The sequence below is a fragment of the Oenanthe melanoleuca genome, linkage group LGE22 (genome assembly GCF_029582105.1).
Source record: "Oenanthe melanoleuca isolate GR-GAL-2019-014 linkage group LGE22, OMel1.0, whole genome shotgun sequence".
In the NCBI taxonomy this organism is placed as follows: domain Eukaryota; kingdom Metazoa; phylum Chordata; class Aves; order Passeriformes; family Muscicapidae; genus Oenanthe; species Oenanthe melanoleuca.
The window spans coordinates 625,438-646,711 of record NC_079363.1 but is presented as its reverse complement, the minus strand read 5'-3'; the positions used below and the strand labels follow the sequence as shown (position 1 = coordinate 646,711).

General features: G+C 61.2%; 1 protein-coding gene across 1 annotated transcript; it reads right to left on the bottom strand.

The window, feature by feature from the left end:
• Positions 1-4,708: 4,708 nt before the first annotated feature.
• On the bottom strand, positions 4,709-19,416 carry ENDOU (endonuclease, poly(U) specific). The gene is made up of 9 exons (XM_056515167.1): positions 19,334-19,416; positions 15,169-15,270; positions 14,465-14,500; positions 12,907-13,078; positions 12,620-12,819; positions 11,514-11,627; positions 10,672-10,778; positions 7,260-7,402; positions 4,709-4,862 (listed from the first exon to the last, which is right to left on the bottom strand). The coding sequence occupies exons 1-9, from the start codon at positions 19,389-19,391 to the stop codon at positions 4,748-4,750; spliced, it is 1,047 nt and encodes a 348-aa protein (XP_056371142.1). The 5' UTR covers positions 19,392-19,416; the 3' UTR covers positions 4,709-4,747.
• Between the last annotated feature and the right edge of the window lie 1,858 nt (positions 19,417-21,274).

Sequence of the window (21,274 nt, the reverse complement as noted above, 5' to 3'; positions counted from 1 at the left end):
CACCAGTAAAACGGGGAAAACAACCCAAAACCGCGAGGAAAAGGGGAAAAAAAAAACCCAAAACCGCGAGGAAAAGGGTTAAAAACCCAAAAACGAGGGGAAAAGCCTAAAAAACAGGGAAAAAAATCCAAAATCAGGGACAAAAAACCCAAAAAAAACAGGGAAAAAACCCCAAAAAAACAGGGAAAAAAAACCCCAGAAAATAATAAAAAAAAAACCACTGGGAAAAAACCCCACAAAAACAGGGAAAAAACCCCAAAAAACAGGGTTAAAATAAAATAAAATAAAATAAAATAAAATAAAATAAAATAAAATAAAATAAAATAAAATAAAATAAAATAAAATAAAATAAAATAAAATAAAATAAAATAAAATAAAAAAACAGGGAAAAGCCCCAAAAAAACCAGGGGAACCCCCGAAAGAACACTGGGAAAAAAAACCCAAAAAACACGGGGATAAAAACCCCAAAAAACACGGGGATAAAAACCCCAAAAAAACAAGGGAAAAAAGGAAAACCAAAAGGGAAAAGTCCCAAAAAACAGGGAAAAAAAAACCCCAAAAAACAGGAAAAAACCCAAAAAAACCAGGAAAAAACCCCAAAAAAAACCAGGAAAAAAAACCCCAAAAAAACAGGAAAAAAAACCAAAAAAAACCAGGAAAAAACCCAAAAAAACGGGAAAAAAAACCCCAAAAAAACCAAGAAAAAACCCAAAAAAAACAGGAAAAAAAACCCCCAAAAAACAGGAAAAAAAACCCAAAAAAACAGGAAAAAAACCCCAAAAAACAGGAAAAAAACCCCAAAAAACAGGAAAAAACCCAAAAAAAACCAGGAAAAAACCCCAAAAAAACCAGGAAAAAACCCCAAAAAAACAGGAAAAAAACCCAAAAAAAACCAGGAAAAAACCCCAAAAAACAGGAAAAAAAACCCAAAAAAACAGGAAAAAACCCCAAAAAAAAGGGAAAAAAACCCAAAAAAAAAACAGGAAAAAAAAAACCCCAAAAAACAGGAAAAAACCCCCCAAAAAATCAGGAAAAAAAACCCAAAAAAACCCCGGAGGAAAGGGGGGAATCTTTGGGGTCCCCCGGGACCCCCATCCCCGGGTTCGGGGGGCTCAGCTGGGCCGGCCCCGCGCACCTGCGCCCCCCCCGAGCCCCCCCGAGCCCCCCCGAGCCCCTCCGAGCCCCCCCGAGCCCCCCCGAGCCCCCCCCGAACCCCCCCGAGACCCCCGAGCCCCCCCCGAGCCCCCCCGAGCCCCCCCGAGCCCCCCCGAACCCTCCCGAGCCCCCCCGAACCCCCCCGAGCCCCCCCGAGCACTCCCGAGCCCCCCCGAGCCCCCCCGAGCCCACCCGAGCCCCTCCGAGCCCCCCCGAGCCCCCCCGAGCCCCCCCCGAACCCCCCCGAGACCCCCGAGCCCCCCCCGAGCCCCCCCGAGTCCCCCCGAGCCCCCCCCGAACCCCCCCGAGCCCCCCCGAGCCCCCCCGAGCCCCCCCCGAACCCCCCCGAGACCCCCGAGCCCCCCCGAGCCCCCCCGAGCCCCCCCCGAACCCCCCCGAGCCCCCCCGAGCCCCCCCGAACCCCCCCGAGCCCCCCCGAGCCCCCCCGAGCCCCCCCGAACCCCCCCGAGCCCCCCCGAGCCCCCCCCGAACCCCCCCGAGCCCCCCCGAGCCCCCCCGAACCCCCCCGAGCCCTCCCGAACCCCCCCGAGCCCCCCCGAGCCCTCCCGAGCCCCCCCCGAGCCCCCCCGAGCCCCCCGGGGCCGCCCCAGGTGCGGGTTTGGGGGGGCCCTGGGGACCCCAGATGGCGGCTGCCCCTCCCCCCCCCCCCCCGTGTCCCCGCCCAGCACCCGGGGGGGGATTCGGGGGGACCCCCCGTGACACCGATGGGGGGTGGGGGGGGGTGGTGATGGTTCTGGGGGGCTCCCAGGGGTCTTGGGGGGGCTCTTTGGGGGCCTGGGGGGCTCTCGGTGGTCCTGGGGGGCTCCCAGGGGTTTTGGGGTCCCTCAGTGGTCCTGGGGGGGCTCCCAGCGCTCGGCACAGCCTGGGGGTCCCCTCTGGGTTCCCACAAACCCAGACCCGCTCCCCGAAATCCCCCGAGCCCCCCGAACCCCAGAGCGGCGCCCATCCCCCACCGCAGCCCCCCGGAATTCCCGCGCGTGGGGAGATCCCCGGGAATTTGTGCCGGGAGAAATCCCGAGGGAAATTCCCGGGGGTCCGGGGGGTCTGTGTGACCCTGGGGACATTTGGGGACATTTGGGGACCTTGGGGACATTTGGGGACATTTGGGGACACCAGGGAGGGGCAGATTTGGCCCCGGGAGGCTCCCGCAGCCTCGCCCCTCCCCCCGCTGCCCCCTCCCCATTTCCCCGCTCCGCTCTGACTGGGGGGCGCGGACCCCCTAGAAAGGGGCAGGAAAAAAATAAATTTTGGGGGCAGAACCCCCCCAGCGGGAATTTTTCTTTCTGGGAATTCCCCCAGGGGGAATTTCTGCCTTTGGGATCCCCCCCCTGCCAGGAACCCCCCAGAGAGAATTTTTCCAACCGGGAATTTTTCCATTTTTTCCACCCCCGGCCGCGTCTCCAGCTCTGGGATTCCCAAACGGCTCCAAAATCTCCCCCCGGCTGAGGGGGGGGCGGGAGGGGTCCCCGCAAGGCGCCCCCTCAGATTTCCCAAAATCTGTGATTGTGTAAATCGAGCTCTGGCATCCCCCCTCCCCCCCCTCCCCTCCCCCCCCGCGGGTTTGGGGGTCACCCGTGACCCCGGCAGATGGCGCGGGGACTCCGGCGCTGCCCGAGCCATCTGCCGGGAGCGCCCCTGGGACCCCCGGGGGGAGGGGAGGGGAGGGGCGGGGGGGATGGGACACACCCCTGGGGACCCCCCTGGAAACGGGGTGAGCGGATCCGGGACCCCCCAAATACGGGACACCCCAAAACCGGGGTGAGCGGATCCGGGACCCCTCAAAACCAGGAAACCCCAAAACCGGGGTGAGCGGATCCGGGACCCCCCAAATACGGGACACCCCAAACCAGGGACCCCTCCGGAAACGGGGTGAGCGGATCCGGGACCCCCCAAACCCGGGAAACCCCAAATCCGGGATGAGCAGATCCGGGACCCCCCAAATACGGGACCCCCCAAACCAGGGACCCCCAAACCCGGGGTGAGCAGGATGGGAGGGGCTCCGTGGGGGTGGGGGTGGGGGACAGAGCCTGGGGGGGCTCAGGGAGGGAGAGAGGGGGTGCGGAGAAAGGGGGTGCGGAGAAAGGGGGTGCGGAGAAAGGGGGAGCAGCTCAGAAACCCAGACCCCAACACTCCTCCGGCCAGGACAGTGTTTATTCCCCTCTCGTCCCAAAAATGGGATGAAAAAACTCCAAAAAAATCCTCCTTTCCAACCCCAAATCCTCCTTTCCAACCCCAAATCCTCCCTCCAACCCCAAATCCTCCCTCCAACCCCAAATCCTCCCTCCATCCCAAAATCCTCCTTTCCAACCCCAAATCCTCCCTCCAACCCCAAATCCTCCCTCCAACCCCAAATCCTCCTTTCCAACCCCAAATCCTCCCCTTCCATCCCAAATCCTCCCTCCCATCCCAAATTCTCCCTTCCATCCCAAATCCTCCCTCCAACCCCAAATCCTCCCTCCCTTCCCAAATCCTCCCTTCCATCCTAAATCCTCCCCTTCCATCCCAAATCCTCCCTCCCTTCCCAAATCCTCCCTTCCCGCCGCTCTTCCACCGAGTCCGGGACCCGCCACACGCGGTGGGGTCTGGGGGTGTCCCCTGGTCCCCTCTCGGGTCTGGGGGTGTCCCGGGGTGCCCATGGGGTGTCCCCGGGCTCTGGGGGTGTCTTGGGGTGCCCATGGGGTGTCCCCGGGCTCTGGGGGTGTCCCTGCTCCCCTCCCCCCAGGGTTCAGCCCCTGCCCCGGGCCCGCAGCGCGGTCGGAGCCCCCCAAGAGCGCGGGGGCGAACCCAGAGCGGGCGGTGCTGGCCCCGCTGGCCCCATTGCCCCTGCCCCATTGCCCCTGCCCCCATTGCCCCTGCCCCATTGCCCCTGGCCCCATTGCCCCTGCCCCATTGCCCCTGCCCCCATTGCCCCGGCCCCATTGCCCCGGCCCCCATTGCCCCTGCCCCCATTGCCCCTGCCCCCATTGCCCCGGCCCCATTGCCCCGGCCCCATTGTCCCTGCCCCCATTGCCCCGGCCCCATTGCCCCGGCCCCATGGCCGCTGTCGCTCGCCCCGCTGGCCCCATTGCTGCTGTCCCCATTGCCCCGGGCCCCATCGCCGCTGTCGCTCGCCCCGCTGGCCCCATTGACCCCCGCTGGCCCCATTGCCCCATTGCCCCCCGCTGGCCCCATGGCCGCTGTCGCTCGCCCCGCTGGCCCCATTGACCCCCGCTGGCCCCATGGCCGCTGACGCTCGCCCCGCTGGCCCCATTGCCCCCCGCTGGCCCCATGGCCGCTGACGCTCGCCCCGCTGGCCCCATTGCTGCTGTCCCTCGCCCCGCTGGCCCCATTTCCCCCCGCTGGCCCCATTTCCCCCCGCTGGCCCCATTGCCCCATTGCCCCTGGCCCCATGGCCGCTGTCGCTCGCCCCGCTGGCCCCATTGCCCCCCGCTGGCCCCATTGCCCCATTGCCCCATTGCCCCTGGCCCCATGGCCGCTGTCGCTCGCCCCGCTGGCCCCATTGCCCCCCGCTGGCCCCATTTCCCCCCGCTGGCCCCACGGCCGCTGTCGCTCGCCCCGCTGCCCCCGCCGCTCAGGGTGACATCACGTAGGCCGTGGCGATCAGGCGGCGGCCGTCGCTGGCCCCGGCCCCGCCCCAGGGGAAGGTCTGCAGGCGGAGGCGGTGCCCGCCCAGGCTCAGGTGACACCTGCGGGGACAGTTCCTGTCCCTGAGCCTCGGGGGGGTCGCGGTGTCCCCGCGGTCACGGGGCTCCGGCGCTGAGCCCTCATCCCAAAAATCCGACAGTGCTGTCCTGTCCCCACCCCCATTTCCTTCCCATCCCATTGATCCCACTGATCCCACTGATCCCACTGATCCCATTGATCCCACTGATCCCATTGATCCCATTGATCCCATCCCTCTGATCCCATCCCACTGATCCCATCCCATTGATCCCATTGATCCCACTGATCCCATTGATCCCACTGATCCCACTGATCCCATTGATCCCATCCCACTGATCCCACTGATCCCATTGATCCCATCCCGTAGATCCCACTGATCCCATTGATCCCACTGATCCCACTGATCCCACTGATCCCACTGATCCCACTGCTCCCATTGATCCCACTGTTCTCACTGATCCCACTGATCCCACTGATCCCATTGATCCCACTGATCCCACTGATCCCACTGATCCTATTGGCCCACTGATCCCACTGATCCCATTGATCCCACTGATCCCATTGATCCCATTGATCCCATTGATCCCATTGATCCCACTGATCCCATTTGATCCCACTTCATTGATCCCATCCCATTGATCCCACTGATCCCATCCCACTGATCCCATTGATCCCATTCCACTGATCCCGTTGCATCCCATTGATCCCACTGATCCCACTGATCCCATTGATCCCATCCCACTGATCCCACTGATCCCGTTGATCCCGTTGATTCCATTGATCCCATCCCGCTGATCCCATTGCTCCCACTGATCCCATTGATCCCACTGATCCCATTGATCCCATCCCAATCCCAATCCAAATGCCGTCCCATTTCCATCCCCATTTCTGTTTCATTCCATCCCATTGATCCCATCTCAAAATCCCCAAAATCCCCAAATCCCAAAATCCCAGAATCCCATCCCATCCCAAAATCCCAAAATCCCAAGATCCCAAAATCCCAAGATCCCAAATCCTAAAATCCCAAATCCCAAAATCCCATCCCAAAATCCCATCCCACCCCCGACACCCCAGCGAGGTCCTGCTGGCCCCAGGCCAGAGCCAGGACAGACAGACAGACACGGGGTCAGCACTCAGGGCTGGGATCAGGATGGACAGACAGACAGACAGACACGGGGTCAGCACTCAGGGCTGGGATCAGGACGGACAGACAGACAGACACGGGGTCAGCACTCAGCACTGGCCCAGGACAGACAGACAGACAGACAGGGTCAGACTCACGCCCGGCCCCAGGACAGACAGACAGACACGGGATCAGCACTCAGGGCTGGCCCAGGACAGACAGACAGACACGGGGTCAGCACTGAGGTCTGGGATCAGGATGGACAGACAGACAGACAGGGTCAGACTCACGGCCGGCCCCAGGACAGACAGACAGACAGACACAGGTCAGACTCACGCCCGGCCCAGGACAGACAGACAGACAGACACGGGGTCAGCACTCAGCACTGGCCCAGGACAGACAGACAGACACGGGTCAGACTCACTCCCGGCCCAGGACAGACAGACAGACAGACAGGGTCAGACTCACGCCCGGCCCAGGACAGACAGACAGACAGACAGACAGACTCACGCCCGGCCCAGGACAGACAGACAGACAGGGTCAGCACTCAGCACTGGCCCAGGACAGACAGACAGACAGACAGACAGACACGGGGTCAGCACTCAGGGCTGGGATCAGGACGGACAGACAGACAGACATGGGGTCAGCACTCAGGGCTGGGATCAGGACGGACAGACAGACAGACAGACAGGGTCAGCACCCAGGGCTGGCCCCAGGACAGACAGACAGACAGACATGGGGTCAGCACTCAGGGCTGGCCCAGGACAGACAGACAGACAGACAGACAGACAGACCCACGCCCGGCCCCAGGACAGACAGACAGACAGACAGGTCAGACTCACGCCTGGCCCCAGGACAGACAGACAGACACAGGGTCAGACTCACGCCCGGCCCAGGACAGACAGACAGACAGACAGACAGACAGACAGACAGACAGGGTCAGACTCACGGCTGGCCCAGGACAGACAGACAGACAGACCCATGCCCGGCCCAGGACAGACAGACCGACCCACGCCCGACCCAGGACAGACAGACAGACAGACAGACAGACAGACAGACAGACTCACGCCCGGCCCAGGACAGACAGACAGACAGACAGACACAGGGTCAGCACCCAGCGCTGGCCCAGGACAGACAGACAGACAGGGTCAGACTCACGGCCGGCCCCAGGACAGACAGACAGACACAGGGTCAGCACTCAGCGCTGGCCCGGGACAGACAGACAGACAGGGTCAGACTCACGGCAGGTCCTAGGACAGACAGACAGACAGACAGACAGACAGACAGACAGACTCACGCCCGGCCCGGCCGTGCCAGGAAGCAAAGGGAGTAGAGGCCGAGCTCGAACTCGGGGCTGGAGCCGATGAAGGCCGAGCCGACCTCCTTGTAGAACCCGTCCCAGCTGAACTGCAGCCCCAGCACGGCCGGGAACGAGTCCCACTGCGGGAGGGACTGGGGTCAGGGGGATGGGAACCCAAATCCAGAACGGGATTGGGGTCAGCGGGATGGGACCCCACAGATAGAACGGGATTGGGGTCAGGGGGATGGGAACCCACAGACAGCAGGGATTGGGGTCAGCGGGATGGGAACCCAAATCCAGAATGGGATTGGGGTCAGCGGGATGGGAACCCACAGACAGCAGGGATTGGGGTCAGCGGGATGGGAACCCACAGACAGCAGGGATTGGGGTCAGGGGGATGGGAACCCACAGACAGCAGGGATTGGGGTGGGAACCCACAGACAGAACGGGATTGGGGTCAGCGGGATGGGAACCCAAATCCAGAACGGGATTGGGGTCAGCGGGATGGAACCCACAGAACGGGATTGGGGTCAGAGGGATGGGAACCCACAGAACGGGATTGGGGTCAGCGGGATGGGAACCCACAGACAGCAGGGATTGGGGTCAGAGGGATGGGAACCCACAGATAGAACGGGATTGGGGTCAGCGGGATGGGAACCCACTGACAGCAGGGATTGGGGTCAGGGGGATGGGAACCCACAGATAGAACAGGATTGGGGTCAGAGGGATGGGAACCCACTGACAGCAGGGATTGGGGTCAGGGGGATGGGAACCCACAGATAGAATGGGATTGGGGTCAGGGGGATGGGAACCCAAATCCAGAACGGGATTGGGGTCAGCGGGATGGGACCCCACAGACAGCAGGGATTTGGGTCAGGGGGATGGGAACCCACAGACAGCAGGGATTGGGGTCAGGGGGATGGGAACCCAAATCCAGAACGGGATTGGGGTCAGGGGGATGGGAACCCAAATCCAGAACGGGATTGGGGTCAGAGGGGATGGGAACCCACAGCCAGAACGGGATTGGGGTCAGGGGGATGGGAACCCACAGACAGCAGGGATTGGGGTCAGCGGGATGGGACCCCACAGACAGCAGGGATTGGGGTCAGGGGGATGGGAACCCACAGATAGAACAGGATTGGGGTCAGAGGGGATGGGAACCCACAGAACGGGATTGGGGTCAGGGGGATGGGAACCCAAATCCAGAACGGGATTGGGGTCAGCGGGATGGGAACCCACAGATAGAACGGGATTGGGGTCAGAGGGATGGGAACCCACAGACAGCAGGGATTGGGGTCAGGGGGATGGGAACCCAAATCCAGAACGGGATTGGGGTCAGCGGGATGGGACCCCACAGACAGCAGGGATTGGGGTCAGGGGGCTGGGAACCCACAGATAGAACGGGATTGGGGTCAGGGGGATGGGAACCCACAGACAGCAGGGATTGGGGTCAGGGGGATGGGAACCCACTGACAGCAGGGATTGGGGTCAGGGGGGATGGGAACCCACAGATAGAACGGGATTGGGGTCAGCGGGATGGGAACCCACAGATAGAACGGGATTGGGGTCAGCAGGATGGGAACCCAAATCCAGAACGGGACTGGGGTCAGCGGGATGGAACCCACAGACAGCAGGGATTGGGGTCAGGGGGGATGGGAACCCACAGCCAGAACGGGATTGGGGTCAGCGGGATGGGAACCCACAGACAGCAGGGATTGGGGTCAGGGGGATGGGAACCCACAGACAGCAGGGATTGGGGTCAGGGGGATGGGAACCCACAGACAGCAGGGATTGGGGTCAGGGGGATGGGAACCCACAGACAGCAGGGATTGGGGTCAGGGGGGATGGGAACCCACAGATAGAACGGGATTGGGGTCAGCGGGATGGGAACCCACAGATAGAACGGGATTGGGGTCAGGGGGGATGGGAACCCACAGACAGAACGGGATTGGGGTCAGAGGGGATGGGAACCCACTGACAGCAGGGATTGGGGTCAGCGGGATGGGAACCCACAGATAGAACGGGATTGGGGTCAGGGGGGATGGGAACCCACAGACAGCAGGGATTGGGGTCAGAGGGGATGGGACCCATCAGCCAGAACGGATTTGGGGTGGGAATCCACACTCAGCAGGGATTTGGGGTCATCGGGGCTGGGAATGGGGTGTCCATGGGGTATCACTGGGGTGTCCCTGGGGTATCACTGGGGTGCCCATGGGGTATCACTGGGGTGCCCCTGGGGTATCATTGGGGTGCCCCTGGGGTATCATTGGGGCGTCCCTGGGGTATCACTGGGGTGCCCATGGGGTATCACTGGGGTGCCCCTGGGGTATCACTGGGGTGTCCATGGGGTATCATTGGGGTGTCCCTGGGGTATCACTGGGGTGTCCCCGACTGTCCCTGGGGTGTCCCCGGCTGTTCCTGGGGTGCCCACGGGGTATCATTGGGGTGTCTATGGGGTATCATTGGGGTGTCTATGGGGTAACACTGGGGTGCCCATGGGGTATCATTGGGGTGCCCATGGGGTATCACTGGGGTGTCCCCGGCTGTTCCTGGGGTGTCCCCGGCTGTTCCTGAGGTGCCCATGGGGTATCAATGGGGTGTCCATGGGGTATCACTGGGGTGCCCATGGGTGTTCCTGGGGTGCCCATGGGGTATCACTGGGGTGTCCATGGGGTATCACTGGGGTGTCCCCGGCTGTTCCTGGGGTGCCCATGGGGTATCACTGGGGTGTCCCCTGCTGTTCCTGGGGTGTCCCCGGCTGTTCCTGGGGTGTCCATGGGGTATTATTGGGGTGTCTATGGGGTATCATTGGGGTGTCTATGGGGTATCATTGGGGTGTCTATGGGGTAACACTGGGGTGCCCATGGGGTATCACTGGGGTGTCCCCGGCTGTTCCTGAGGTGCCCATGGGGTATCACTGGGGTGTCCATGGGGTATCACTGGGGTGTCCCCGGCTGTTCCTGGGGTGCCCATGGGGTATCACTGGGGTGTCCCCGGCTGTTCCTGGGGTGTCCCCGGCTGTCACTGGGGTGTCCCTGGCTGTTCCTGGGGTGTCCCCGGCTGTTCCTGAGGTGCCCATGGGGTATCAATGGGGTGTCCATGGGGTATCACTGGGGTGCCCATGGGTGTTCCTGGGGTGCCCATGGGGTATCACTGGGGTGTCCCCGGCTGTTCCTGGGGTGCCCATGGGGTATCAATGGGGTGCCCATGGGGTATCACTGGGGTGTCCCTGGGGTATCACTGGGGTGCCCATGGGGTATCACTGGGGTGTCCCCGGCTGTTCCTGGGGTGCCCATGGGGTATCACTGGGGTGTCCCCTGCTGTTCCTGGGGTGTCCCCGGCTGTCCCTGGGGTGTCCCCGGCTGTTCCTGGTGTCCCCGGCTGTTCCTGGGGTCCCCCCGTCTCTCACCGGCCCGTTGAAGTTGTGGCTGTAGTAGTTGACCAGCTCCTGCTTTTCCAGCAGGTAGAAGCGGATCCAGTTGTGAAATCCCGACACTTTTCCCTTTTTCACCTCCCCTAAAAACACCAAGGGGAGATTTGGGGATGAACCCCAGCCCGGGGGGGGCTGTACCTGAGAACACCTGGAACACCTGGGGGGGCTGTACCTGAGAACACCTGGGGGGCTGTACCTGAGCACACCTGGAACACCTGGTGGGCCGTACCTGAGAACACCTGGGGGCTGTACCTGAGCACACCTGGGGGCTGTACCTGAGCACACCTGGGGGGCTGTACCTGAGAACACCTGGGGGGGCTGTACCTGAGAACACCTGGGGGCTGTACCTGAGCACACCTGGGGGGCTGTACCTGAGAACACCTGGAACACCTGGGGGGGCTGTACCTGAGCACACCTGGTGGGCTGTACCTGAGAACACCTGGGGGCTGTACCTGGTGGGGCTGTACCTGAGAACACCTGGGGGCTGTACCTGGTGGGGCTGTACCTGAGAACACCTGGTGGGGCTGTACCTGGGGGGCTGTACCTGAGCACACCTGGGGGCTGTACCTGAGAACACCTGGGGGCTGTACCTGAGAACACCTGGGGGCTGTACCTGGGGGGCTGTACCTGAGAACACCTGGGGGCTGTACCTGAGCACACCTGGAACACCTGGGGGCTGTACCTGGGGGGCTGTACCTGAGAACACCTGGAACACCTGGTGGGGCTGTACCTGGGGGCTGTACCTGAGAACACCTGGTGGGGCTGTACCTGGGGGCTGTACCTGAGAACACCGGGGGGCTGTACCTGGGGGGCTGTACCTGAGAACACGTGCTCAAAGCCGCTGGAGTCGCGCTCTCCATCCCCTCGGGAGTAGAGCCCGAACCACATTTCCTTCAAATCCTGCAGGAATTCCTGCTCGGAGCTGTAGAGACCTGCGGGGAGAGGCGGGAGAGGCAGGGCTGAGCTTCCCCCATCCCACCCTGAAATCCCATCACAAAATCCTATCCCAAAATCCCATCCCAAAATCCCAAAATCCCATCCCGATATCCCATCCCAAAATCCCAAACTCCCCATCCCAAAATCCCAAAATCCCATAAATCCCGATATCCCAAAATCCCCATCCCAAAATCCCAAAATCCCAAAATCCCAAAATCCCAAATCCCAAAATCCCAAATCCCAAAATCCCGATATCCCAATCCCAAAATCCCAAAATCCCATCCCATCCCATCCCAAAATCCCATCCCCAATCTCAAAATCCCAAAATCCCCCAAATCCCCCAAAATCCCAAAATCCCATCCCACCTCCGCTCCTGCTCCTCGGGAATTCTCCCTGCTGGATTCCAGAGCCCTGGAAACCCCACCCCAGCTCATTCCCATCCCAGATCATTCCCACCCCAGCTCATTCCCAGCTCATTCCCATCCCAGCTCATTCCCATCCCAGATCATTCCCACCCCAGATCATTCCCAGTTCATTCCCACCCCAGATCATTCCCATCCCAGTTCATTCCCATCCCAAACCATTCCCATCCCAGCTCATTCCCACCCCAGATCATTCCCAGCTCATTCCCATCCCAGATCATTCCCACCCCAGCTCATTCCCATCCCAGCTCATTCCCACCCCAGTTCATTCCCACCCCAAACCATTCCCACCCCAGCTCATTCCCACCCCAGCTCATTCCCACCCCAAACCATTCCCACCCCAAACCATTCCCACCCCAGCTCATTCCCACCCCAGATCATTCCCACCCCAGCTCATTCCCACCCCAAACCATTCCCACCCCAAACCATTCCCACCCCAAACCATTCCCACCCCAGCTCATTCCCACCCCAAACCATTCCCACCCCAGCTCATTCCCACCCCAGCTCGTTCCCACCCTGCTGGTGCTTCCCTCGTGGATCCCATCCCCGCCCTGATCCCAACTCACCTTTTCCCTGCAGGAACACGAGCAGTTTCCTCATCAGCTCCGTCTCCATCACCTCCTGGAGGAATCGATCCTGCTCCCGCAGCTCCTCGGCCGTCACCTCCTCCTCGCGGCCCGTGGCCCGCTGGTAATTATCCAGCAGCTTAATGAAGCTGGCGTAGGTGGGTTTGGAGAACAGCTCCTCGTTCACGAACTTGTAGAGCCTGGGGGGAGCGGGGATGGGGAATTCCGGCTCCCACCCGCCCCCCAGCGCGGCTCCGCGTCACTGTCCCCGCCCCGGTGGCACTCACGGCTGCGGGGACCGGTCCCGTCTGTCGCCGGTCTCGTCGGGACCCGCGCGGTGCTGCGGGCTGAGCGCGATGTCGCCGGGCCGGGCTTTGTTGTGATCCAGCTCGTAAAGCTGCTCCGACAGATCCAGCAGCTCCTGGTCCGTGATGGGAGCGCGGCGGCTGGAAAATCCGGCTGGGGGAGAGGGCAGGGGTGGGACAGGGCTGGGAGGGAATCACTGGGATCCGTGGGAAAGTGAGGGGGATTCAATGGGATCCGTGGAAAAGTGGGAAGGATTCAATGGGATCCATGGAAAAGTGACAGGGATTCAATGGGATACATGGGAAAGTGAGAGAGATTCAATGGGATCCATGGAAAAGCGACAGGGATTCAATGGGATCCATGGGAAAGTGAGGAGGATTCAATGGGATCCATGGGAAAGTGAAAGGGATTCAATGGGATCCGTGGAAAAGTGGGAAGGATTCAATGGGATCCATGGAAAAGTGAGAGAGATTCAATGGGATCCATGGGAAAGTGGGAGGGATTCAATGGGATCCATGGGAAAGCGACAGGGATTCAATGGGATCCATGGAAAAGTGAGGAGGATTCAATGGGATCCATGGAAAAGTGAGGGGGATTCAATGGGATCCATGGAAAAGCGACAGGGATTCAATGGGATCCATGGGAAAGTGAGGGGGATTCAATGGGATCCATGGGAAAGTGGGAAGGATTCAATGGGATCCATGGGAAAGTGAGGGGGATTCAATGGGATCCATGGAAAAGCGACAGGGATTCAATGGGATCCAAGGAAAAGTGGGGGGATTCAATGGGATCAATGGGAAAGCGACAGGGATTCAATGGGATCCATGGAAAAGCGACAGGGATTCAATGGGATCCATGGGAAAGTGAGGGGGATTCACTGGGATCCATGGAAAAGTGAGAGGGATTCAATGGGATCCATGGGAAAGTGAGAGGGATTCAATGGGATCCATGGGAAAGTGGGAAGGATTCAATGGGATCCATGGAAAAGTGAGAGGGATTCAATGGGATCCATGGGAAAGCGAGAGGGATTCAATGGGATCCATGGAAAAGTGAGGGGGATTCAATGGGATCCATGGAAAAGCGACAGGGATTCAATGGGATCCATGGAAAAGCGACAGGGATTCAATGGGATCCATGGAAAAGTGGGAAGGATTCAATGGGATCCGTGGGAAAGTGAGAGGGATTCAATGGGATCCATGGGAAAGTGAGGGGGATTCAATGGGATCCATGAGAAAGCGACAGGGATTCAATGGGATACATGGGAAAGTGGGAAGGATTCAATGGGATCCGTGGGAAAGTGGGATGGATTCAATGGGATCCATGGAAAAGCGACAGGGATTCAATGGGATCCATGGAAAAGTGAGGGGGATTCAATGGGATCCATGGGAAGCCAGGGATGTTCCTGTAGGGACAGGCAGGGGCTGGGGCAGCTCTGGGATCGACACCTCGGGGACAGGGGACACCTCGGGGACAGGGGGACACCTGGGGGACAGGGGGACACCCCAAACCAGGGGGACACCTCGGCCCCCCCTCACTCACCGCGGGCTCCAGCTCCGTCCTCGGCCCCTTCCCCACCTGGGAGCAGAGAGGAAAAGGGGCTCAGGGGGGTGGGGACACATCGGGGACACCTCGGGGACACCCTGGGGACCCTGCAGGGACACCTTGGGGACACCCTGGGGACCCTGCAGGGACTTGGGACGAACCCCTGGCACCCTCGGGGTGTTGGGGACACCTTGGGACACTTTGGGGACACCTTGGGGACACCTTGGAGACATCTTGGGGACACCATGAGGACACCTCCGGGACACCTTGGGGACACCTTGGGGACCCTGCAGGGACTTGAGACCAACCCCTGGCACCCTCTGGGGGTTGGGGACACCTTGGGGACACCTCAGGGACACCTTGGGGACCCTGCAGGGACTTGGGACCAATCCCTGTCACCCTCGGGGGGTGGGGACACCTTGGGGACCTCTCGGGGACACCTTGGGGACACCTCAGGGACACCTTGGGGACACCTTGGGGACACCTTGGGGACACCTCAGGGACACCTCAGGGACAATTTGGAGACTCCTTGGGGACCCTGCAGGGACTTGGGACCAATCCCTGTCACCCTCGGGAGGTTGGGGACCCCTTGGGGACACCTTGGGGACCCCTCGGGGACACCTTGGGGACCCCTCGGGGACACTTTGGGGACACCTCGGGGACCCCTCGGGGACACCCCGACCGCCCGTCCCGGCGCTCACCGGGCCCGCAGCGCCTCTCGCGCTCCCCGCAGCCGTCGTGCCCGGTGTCACCCCCGCGGTGACAATGACACTCGCCCTCCTCGCCGGGGGCCGCGTACAGATCTTTGGGGGGCACAAAAGGCGGGGCGACCCTCAGGAGGGGCTGAGCCCCCCTCGAGGTCCCCTCCCGGCCGGCCCCAGGCGTGTCCCGCAGCCCGGGAACCGCCGGAACTTTGTCACCGCCGTGTCACCGGGGCGGGGTGGCAGCTCGGGGCTGTCCCCCCAAAATCCGGGAGCTGCTCCCCGTGATTCACCCGCGGCGCTCCCGGGATGGTCCCGGGGTGACCCCGAGCGCCCTTCCTCCAGCTGGGAAAACCGGGAGAACCGGGAAAACTGGGAACTGGGAGAACTGGGAGAGCTGGGAACTGAGAAAACTGGGAGAACTGGGAGAACTGGGAGAACCCCTTGGGGAGCTGTTTGTTGGCAGTGAGCTGTTCCAGCTCTCGGCTGGTGACGCGGGACAGCAAAACAAAGCGAAAAACAGCGCTGGAGCTCTGAAGGGACAAGGGACACTCCCCGAGGGACAGGGGACACTGTCCCAGGGTGGCGCTGTCCCATCAGGGTGGCACTGTCCCTGTCCCAGTGTGGCACTGTCCCATCAGGGTGGCACTGTCCCATCAGGGTGGCACTGTCCCCGTCCCAGGGTGGCACTGTCCCTGTCCCACGGTGGCACTGTGGCTGTCCCAGGGTGGCACTGTCCCCGTCCCACGGTGGCGCTGTCCCCGTCCCACGGTGGCGCTGTCCCATCAGGGTGGCACTGTCCCCGTCCCAGGGTGGCACTGTCCCTGTCCCACGGTGGCGTTGTCCCCGTCCCAGGCCGTGTCCCCGTCCCACGGTGGCACTGTCCCATCAGGGTGGCGCTGTCCCCGTCCCACGGTGGCGTTGTCCCCGTCCCAGGCCGTGTCCCCGTCCCACGGTGGCGCTGTCCCCGTCCCACGGTGGCACTGTCCCATCAGGGTGGCGCTGTCCCCGTCCCACGGTGGCGTTGTCCCCGTCCCAGGCCGTGTCCCCGTCCCACGGTGGCGCTGTCCCCGTCCCACGGTGGCGCTGTCCCTGTCCCAGGCCGTGTCCCCGTCCCACGGTGGCGCTGTCCCCGTCCCACGGTGGCACTGTCCCATCAGGGTGGCGCTGTCCCCGTCCCACGGTGGCGTTGTCCCCGTCCCAGGCCGTGTCCCCGTCCCACGGTGGCACTGCCCCTGTCCCACGGTGGCGTTGTCCCCGTCCCAGGCCGTGTCCCCGTCCCACGGTGGCGCTGTCCCCGCCCCAGGCCGTGTCCCTGCCCGCAGAGCGATCCCCGGAGCTGCGGGCGTTGCTCTCCCCGCCACCCGAGGCGCCGCGGGCTCGCCCAGCTCGGGCCGTGGCGAGTGAATCGTGGCCCCGGGGCGAATCCTGACGCGGCACATCCTGTCCCGGGCCGGCGACAGCGACATCCCGGCCACGAGGGTGGCACCGAACCCCCGACTCTTCCTTCCCTCCACACCCGCCTTGTTCGCTCCTTTTGTCACCTCACCCCAATTATTTGTGCTCGGTGACGTCACCCCTTGGGTGCCCCCAAAATCCCCGCTCCAGCTCCTGGGGTGTCCTGGATCGCTTTTCCCTCCTGATTTTCCCTCTCGGTTTTCCCATTCCCCATTTGGGGTCTCCCAAAATCTCTGAGAAGAACCGGGAGAATTTTCAGGGAAGGGACATCCGTGGATTGGGAGTTCAGAGATGCTGAACCCCCCCCCAGTCTGACCAGTCCATTCCCAGGACACATCGGGGGATAAATCTCCCTGAAACTGGGATGAATCATTGCACAAACTGGGATAAATCACCCTCAAACTGGGATAAATCAATCTCAAACTGGGATAAATCGCCCTCAAACTGGGATAAATCGCCCTCAAACTGGGATAAATCACCCTCAAACTGGGATAAATCAATCTCAAACTGGGATAAATCGCCCTCAAACTGGGATAAATCAACCTGAAACTGGAATAAATCAACCTCAAACTGGGATAAATCACCCTCAAGCTGGGATAAATCACCCTCAAACTGGGATAAATCATGGCTGAAACCGGGATAAATCACCCTCAAACTGGGATAAATCGCCCTCAAACTGGGATAAATCAATCTCAAACTGGGATAAATCAACATGAAACTGGGATAAATTATCGCCCTCCAACCGGGATAAATCGCCCTCAAACTGGGATAAATCAACCTCAAACTGGGATAAATCGCCCTCAAACTGGGATAAATCACCCTCAAACTGGGATAAATCGCCCTCAAACTGGGATAAATCACCCTCAAACTGGGATAAATCAACCTGAAACTGGGATAAATTATCGCCCTCCAACCGGGATAAATCGCCCTCAAACTGGGATAAATCGCCCTCAAACTGGGATAAATCAACCTCAAACTGGGATAAATCGCCCTCAAACTGGGATAAATCACCCTCAAGCTGGGATAAATCACAGTCAAACTGGGATAAATCATAGCTCAAACTGGGATAAATCGCCCTCAAACTGGTATAAATCATGGCTGAAACCGGGATAAATCACCCTCAAACTGGGATAAATCGCCCTCAAACTGGGATAAATCACCCTCAAACTGGGATAAATCACCCTCAAACTGGGATAAATCAATCTCAAACTGGGATAAATCACCCTCAAGCTGGGATAAATCACCCTCAAACTGGGATAAATCAACCTCAAACTGGGATAAATCGCCCTCAAACTGGGATAAATCACCCCCATCACGGGATAAGTCATGGCTCATCCTGGGATAAATCATCGCTATCCTGGGATAAATCGCCCCCATCCCGGGATAAGTCATCGCTGTCCCGGGATAATTCAGCGCTGTCCCGGGATAAGTCATCGCTGTCCCGGGATAAGTCACCGCAGGTGTCGCCGCTCCGGGGCTGTCACCGCAGCGCTGACTCAGCGGGGCCGGAGCCGCGTCCTCCATCCCCGGCCCGAGTCAGGGGCTCGATCCCGCAGGAAAACGCGGATCCGAACCCACCCGGGGCCGCCTGAAGGACAAAACAACCCGGGCAGAGCTGCGGCACCAGCGGGGCTCCCGAACCCCCGAACCCCCGAACCCCCGAACCTCCGAACCCCCGAACCCCCGAACCCCCGAACCCGGCGGGATCATCGGGGAAACATCCCGCGGTGAACTGGTTCCAGATCCAGCAGGGAGGTCCGGGAGGGGACAGGAGTGACCACAGGATCAAGGGAAGGGACAAGAGTGACCACAGGGTCCAGCAGGGGGACAGGAGTGACCACAGGGTCCAGGGAGGGGACAGAGTGAGCACAGGGTGCAGGGAAGGGACAGGAGTGACCACAGAGTCCAGCAGGGGACAGGAGTGACCACAGCTCCAGCAGAGGGACAGAGTGACCACAGAGTCCAGCAGGGGGACACAGTGACCACAGCTCCAGCAGGGGGACAGAGTGACCACGAGCCACCCTCAGCTCGGGTTTTTGCTTCTGGAATAACTCAGGATTCGCACAGAGGGAATTTTCCTCTTTGGGAAACTCCCTCTCCCAGCCCAGCCTCGGCCTTGCCAAACTCCTCATCTCTCATCGCGAGGGGACTCATCCCTCATCCTCCCCGGGACATCAGACACGAGCTCCCGGTGATGAAATCCCCGCCGCTGGATCACAGGTCGCGCTTTGTGCAAGAGCTCGGCGCCTCCTCATCCCCGCGGGATCCCGGCAGCAGAACCCTGGCTCCCCAAATTCCTGCTGGAAGCCGCAGCTCCTCTCCCCCGGCTCCCCCCGAGCCCCTCGTGGGGAGGAGAGAGCAGCGGGGAAAGGTGGGTACGGGCTTGGGGTTGAAAAATCCCCCATGGTTTTGGTTTCTTGGTTTTTTTTTTTTTTTTTTTTTTTTTTTTTTTTTTTTTTTTTTGGTGTTTTTTTTTTTCCCGTGGGTAAATGGAAAGGAGGAGTCAGAGGAGGATTTCTTGTTCTCCGCACACCAAGAACCCACCGAAAACCGGGGGAATTGGATAATCCACCCCCTTGCGCAGCGCCTCCCATCCCAGTTATCCCAGTACAGCCCAGTTCCCGGCTCGGGGCAGCGCTCCCAGCCCACCCGGGGGGGATTCCTCAGCCCCGGAGCCCCCTCGGCCCCCGCCCCGCTGGTTACTCACGGCCGGACACGCAGCCCAGGGCGACCCCAGCCCCGAGCAGGAGGATCCAGGGCTCCATCGTCCCTCGGGAGGAGATTCGGGTGTCCCGGAGGAGATTCGGGTGTCCCGGGAGGAGATTCGGGTGTCCCGGAGGATATTCGGGTGTCCCGGGAGCTCCCCCTGCTATTTGAGGGCTCCACACGGGCGGGCTGCACCCAAAACTTCCCCAAAACTCATTAAGTGCGTGGCTAATTACAGGCTGCCCGCAGTGGGAGCAGGGCTGGTAAATCCAGAATTCCGGGCTTGCTCCACAGCAGCTCCCGGTTTGACCCCCGAGGCTGCGGGGGCAGCGGTCCCGGGGGGGTTTGGGGGTCCCAGGAGGGTTGGATTGGGGGTGGGGGGCGCGGGAAGGTCCCTCAGCGGTGACTGGGGTGAACTGGGACCAGCATCGACTGGGGGTGATGAGCTCTGGAGGTCGTGACCCCTCCCTTCACCCCCGGAGCACCAAAAAAACCCCAAAACCGCCGCCACAGCCCCGGTGTGAGGTGTTTTTTGGGGGGTTATCCCAGCCTGGTCCCACTCCAGAGCTGCTCCAGGCTCCCGGGGGGCCTCAGCCCAGGCCTGGGGGGGTCACAGCCCCTTCCCCGCCCAGGCTTAGCCCAGAAATCCCCGTGGAAAATGTGCCCGGGTGCAGATCAGGGGATTTTTAGGGAAATCCTAAAAGCACCAGCAGTGCTGGGAGGGACCCCCATGGCGCCACCGGACCTGCTCCTCCTCACTCCCGGTGTGTTTTCCCGGGAATTCCCGCCCCAAACTTTGCCCAAATCCCGCAGGGCTCTCTGCAGACACTTCCCCACCCCCTCGCTAGCCCAGGGGTGGCCACCACCGCCTGCTCCTGGTGGTCCAGCTCCCTCCGGTGCCGCCCCAGGCTGGGCCAGGATCCCGGAGGCTCCGGAGGCGGCCCCGGCTATCCCAGGGCACGGCCACAGATCAGGGGGAGACACCAACGGGAGGGTCCTGCCCTTTGCCCCCCACCTGGGCAGGTGAGAAGCGACCCCAAACTCCTTTGGAGGGGGCATTCCCGGGATCTGCTCCATTCCCGGGATCTGAGCCATTCCCGGGATTTGCTCCATTCCCGGGATCTGAGCCATTCCCGGGATCTGCTCCATTCCCGGGATCTGAGCCATTCCCGGGGATCTGAGCCATTCCCAGGGATCCGTTCCATTCCCGGGATCTGCTCCATTCCCGGGATCTGAGCCATTCCCGGGATCTGCTCCATTCCCGGGATCCGTTCCATTCCCGGGATCTGAGCCATTCCCGGGATCCGTTCCATTCCCGGGATCAGTTCCATTCCCGGGATCTGCTCCATTCCCGGGATCTGAGCCATTCCCGGGATCCGTTCCATTCCCGGGATCTGCTCCATTCCCGGGATCTGAGCCATTCCCGGGATCTGAGCCATTCTCGGGATCTGCTCCATTCCCGGGATCTGAGCCATTCCCGGGATCCGTTCCATTCCCGGTCCCGCTCCATTCCCGGTCCCGCTCCATTCCCGGTCCCGCTCCGTTCCCATTCCCGGTCCCGCTCCATTCCCGGTCCCGCTCCGTTCCCATTCCCGGTCCCGCTCCATTCCCATTCCCGGTCCCGCTCCGTTCCCGGTCCCGCTCCGTTCCCATTCCCGGTCCCGCTCCGTTCCCATTCCCGGTCCCGCTCTATTCCGGTCCCGCTCCGTTCCCGGTCCCGCTCCGTTCCCATTCCCGGTCCCGCTCCATTCCCATTCCCGGTCCCGCTCCGTTCCCGGTCCCGCTCCATTCCCATTCCCGGTCCCGCTCCGTTCCCATTCCCGGTCCCGCTCTATTCCTGTCCCGCTCCGTTCCGGTCCCGCTCCGCCGTGCCCCGGGCGGTTCCAGCTGGCACGGAGCGGGCACGGGAGCGGCGCTCGGTGCACCAGGGACCGGGTTTGGC

Bases quoted from the DNA above. Each gene is read 5' to 3' on its own strand.
- ENDOU (XM_056515167.1), bottom strand. From the start codon at position 19,391: ATGGAGCCCTGGATCCTCCTGCTCGGGGCTGGGGTCGCCCTGGGCTGC. The intron at 14,501-15,168 runs GTGAGCGCCGGG...CTCTGCTCCCAG, and splicing joins CGAGAGGCGCTGCGGGCCCG to GTGGGGAAGGGGCCGAGGAC. The intron at 4,863-7,259 runs GTGAGTCTGTCT...CTGTCCCCGCAG, and splicing joins CTGGCACGGCCGGGCCGGGC to GTGTCACCTGAGCCTGGGCG.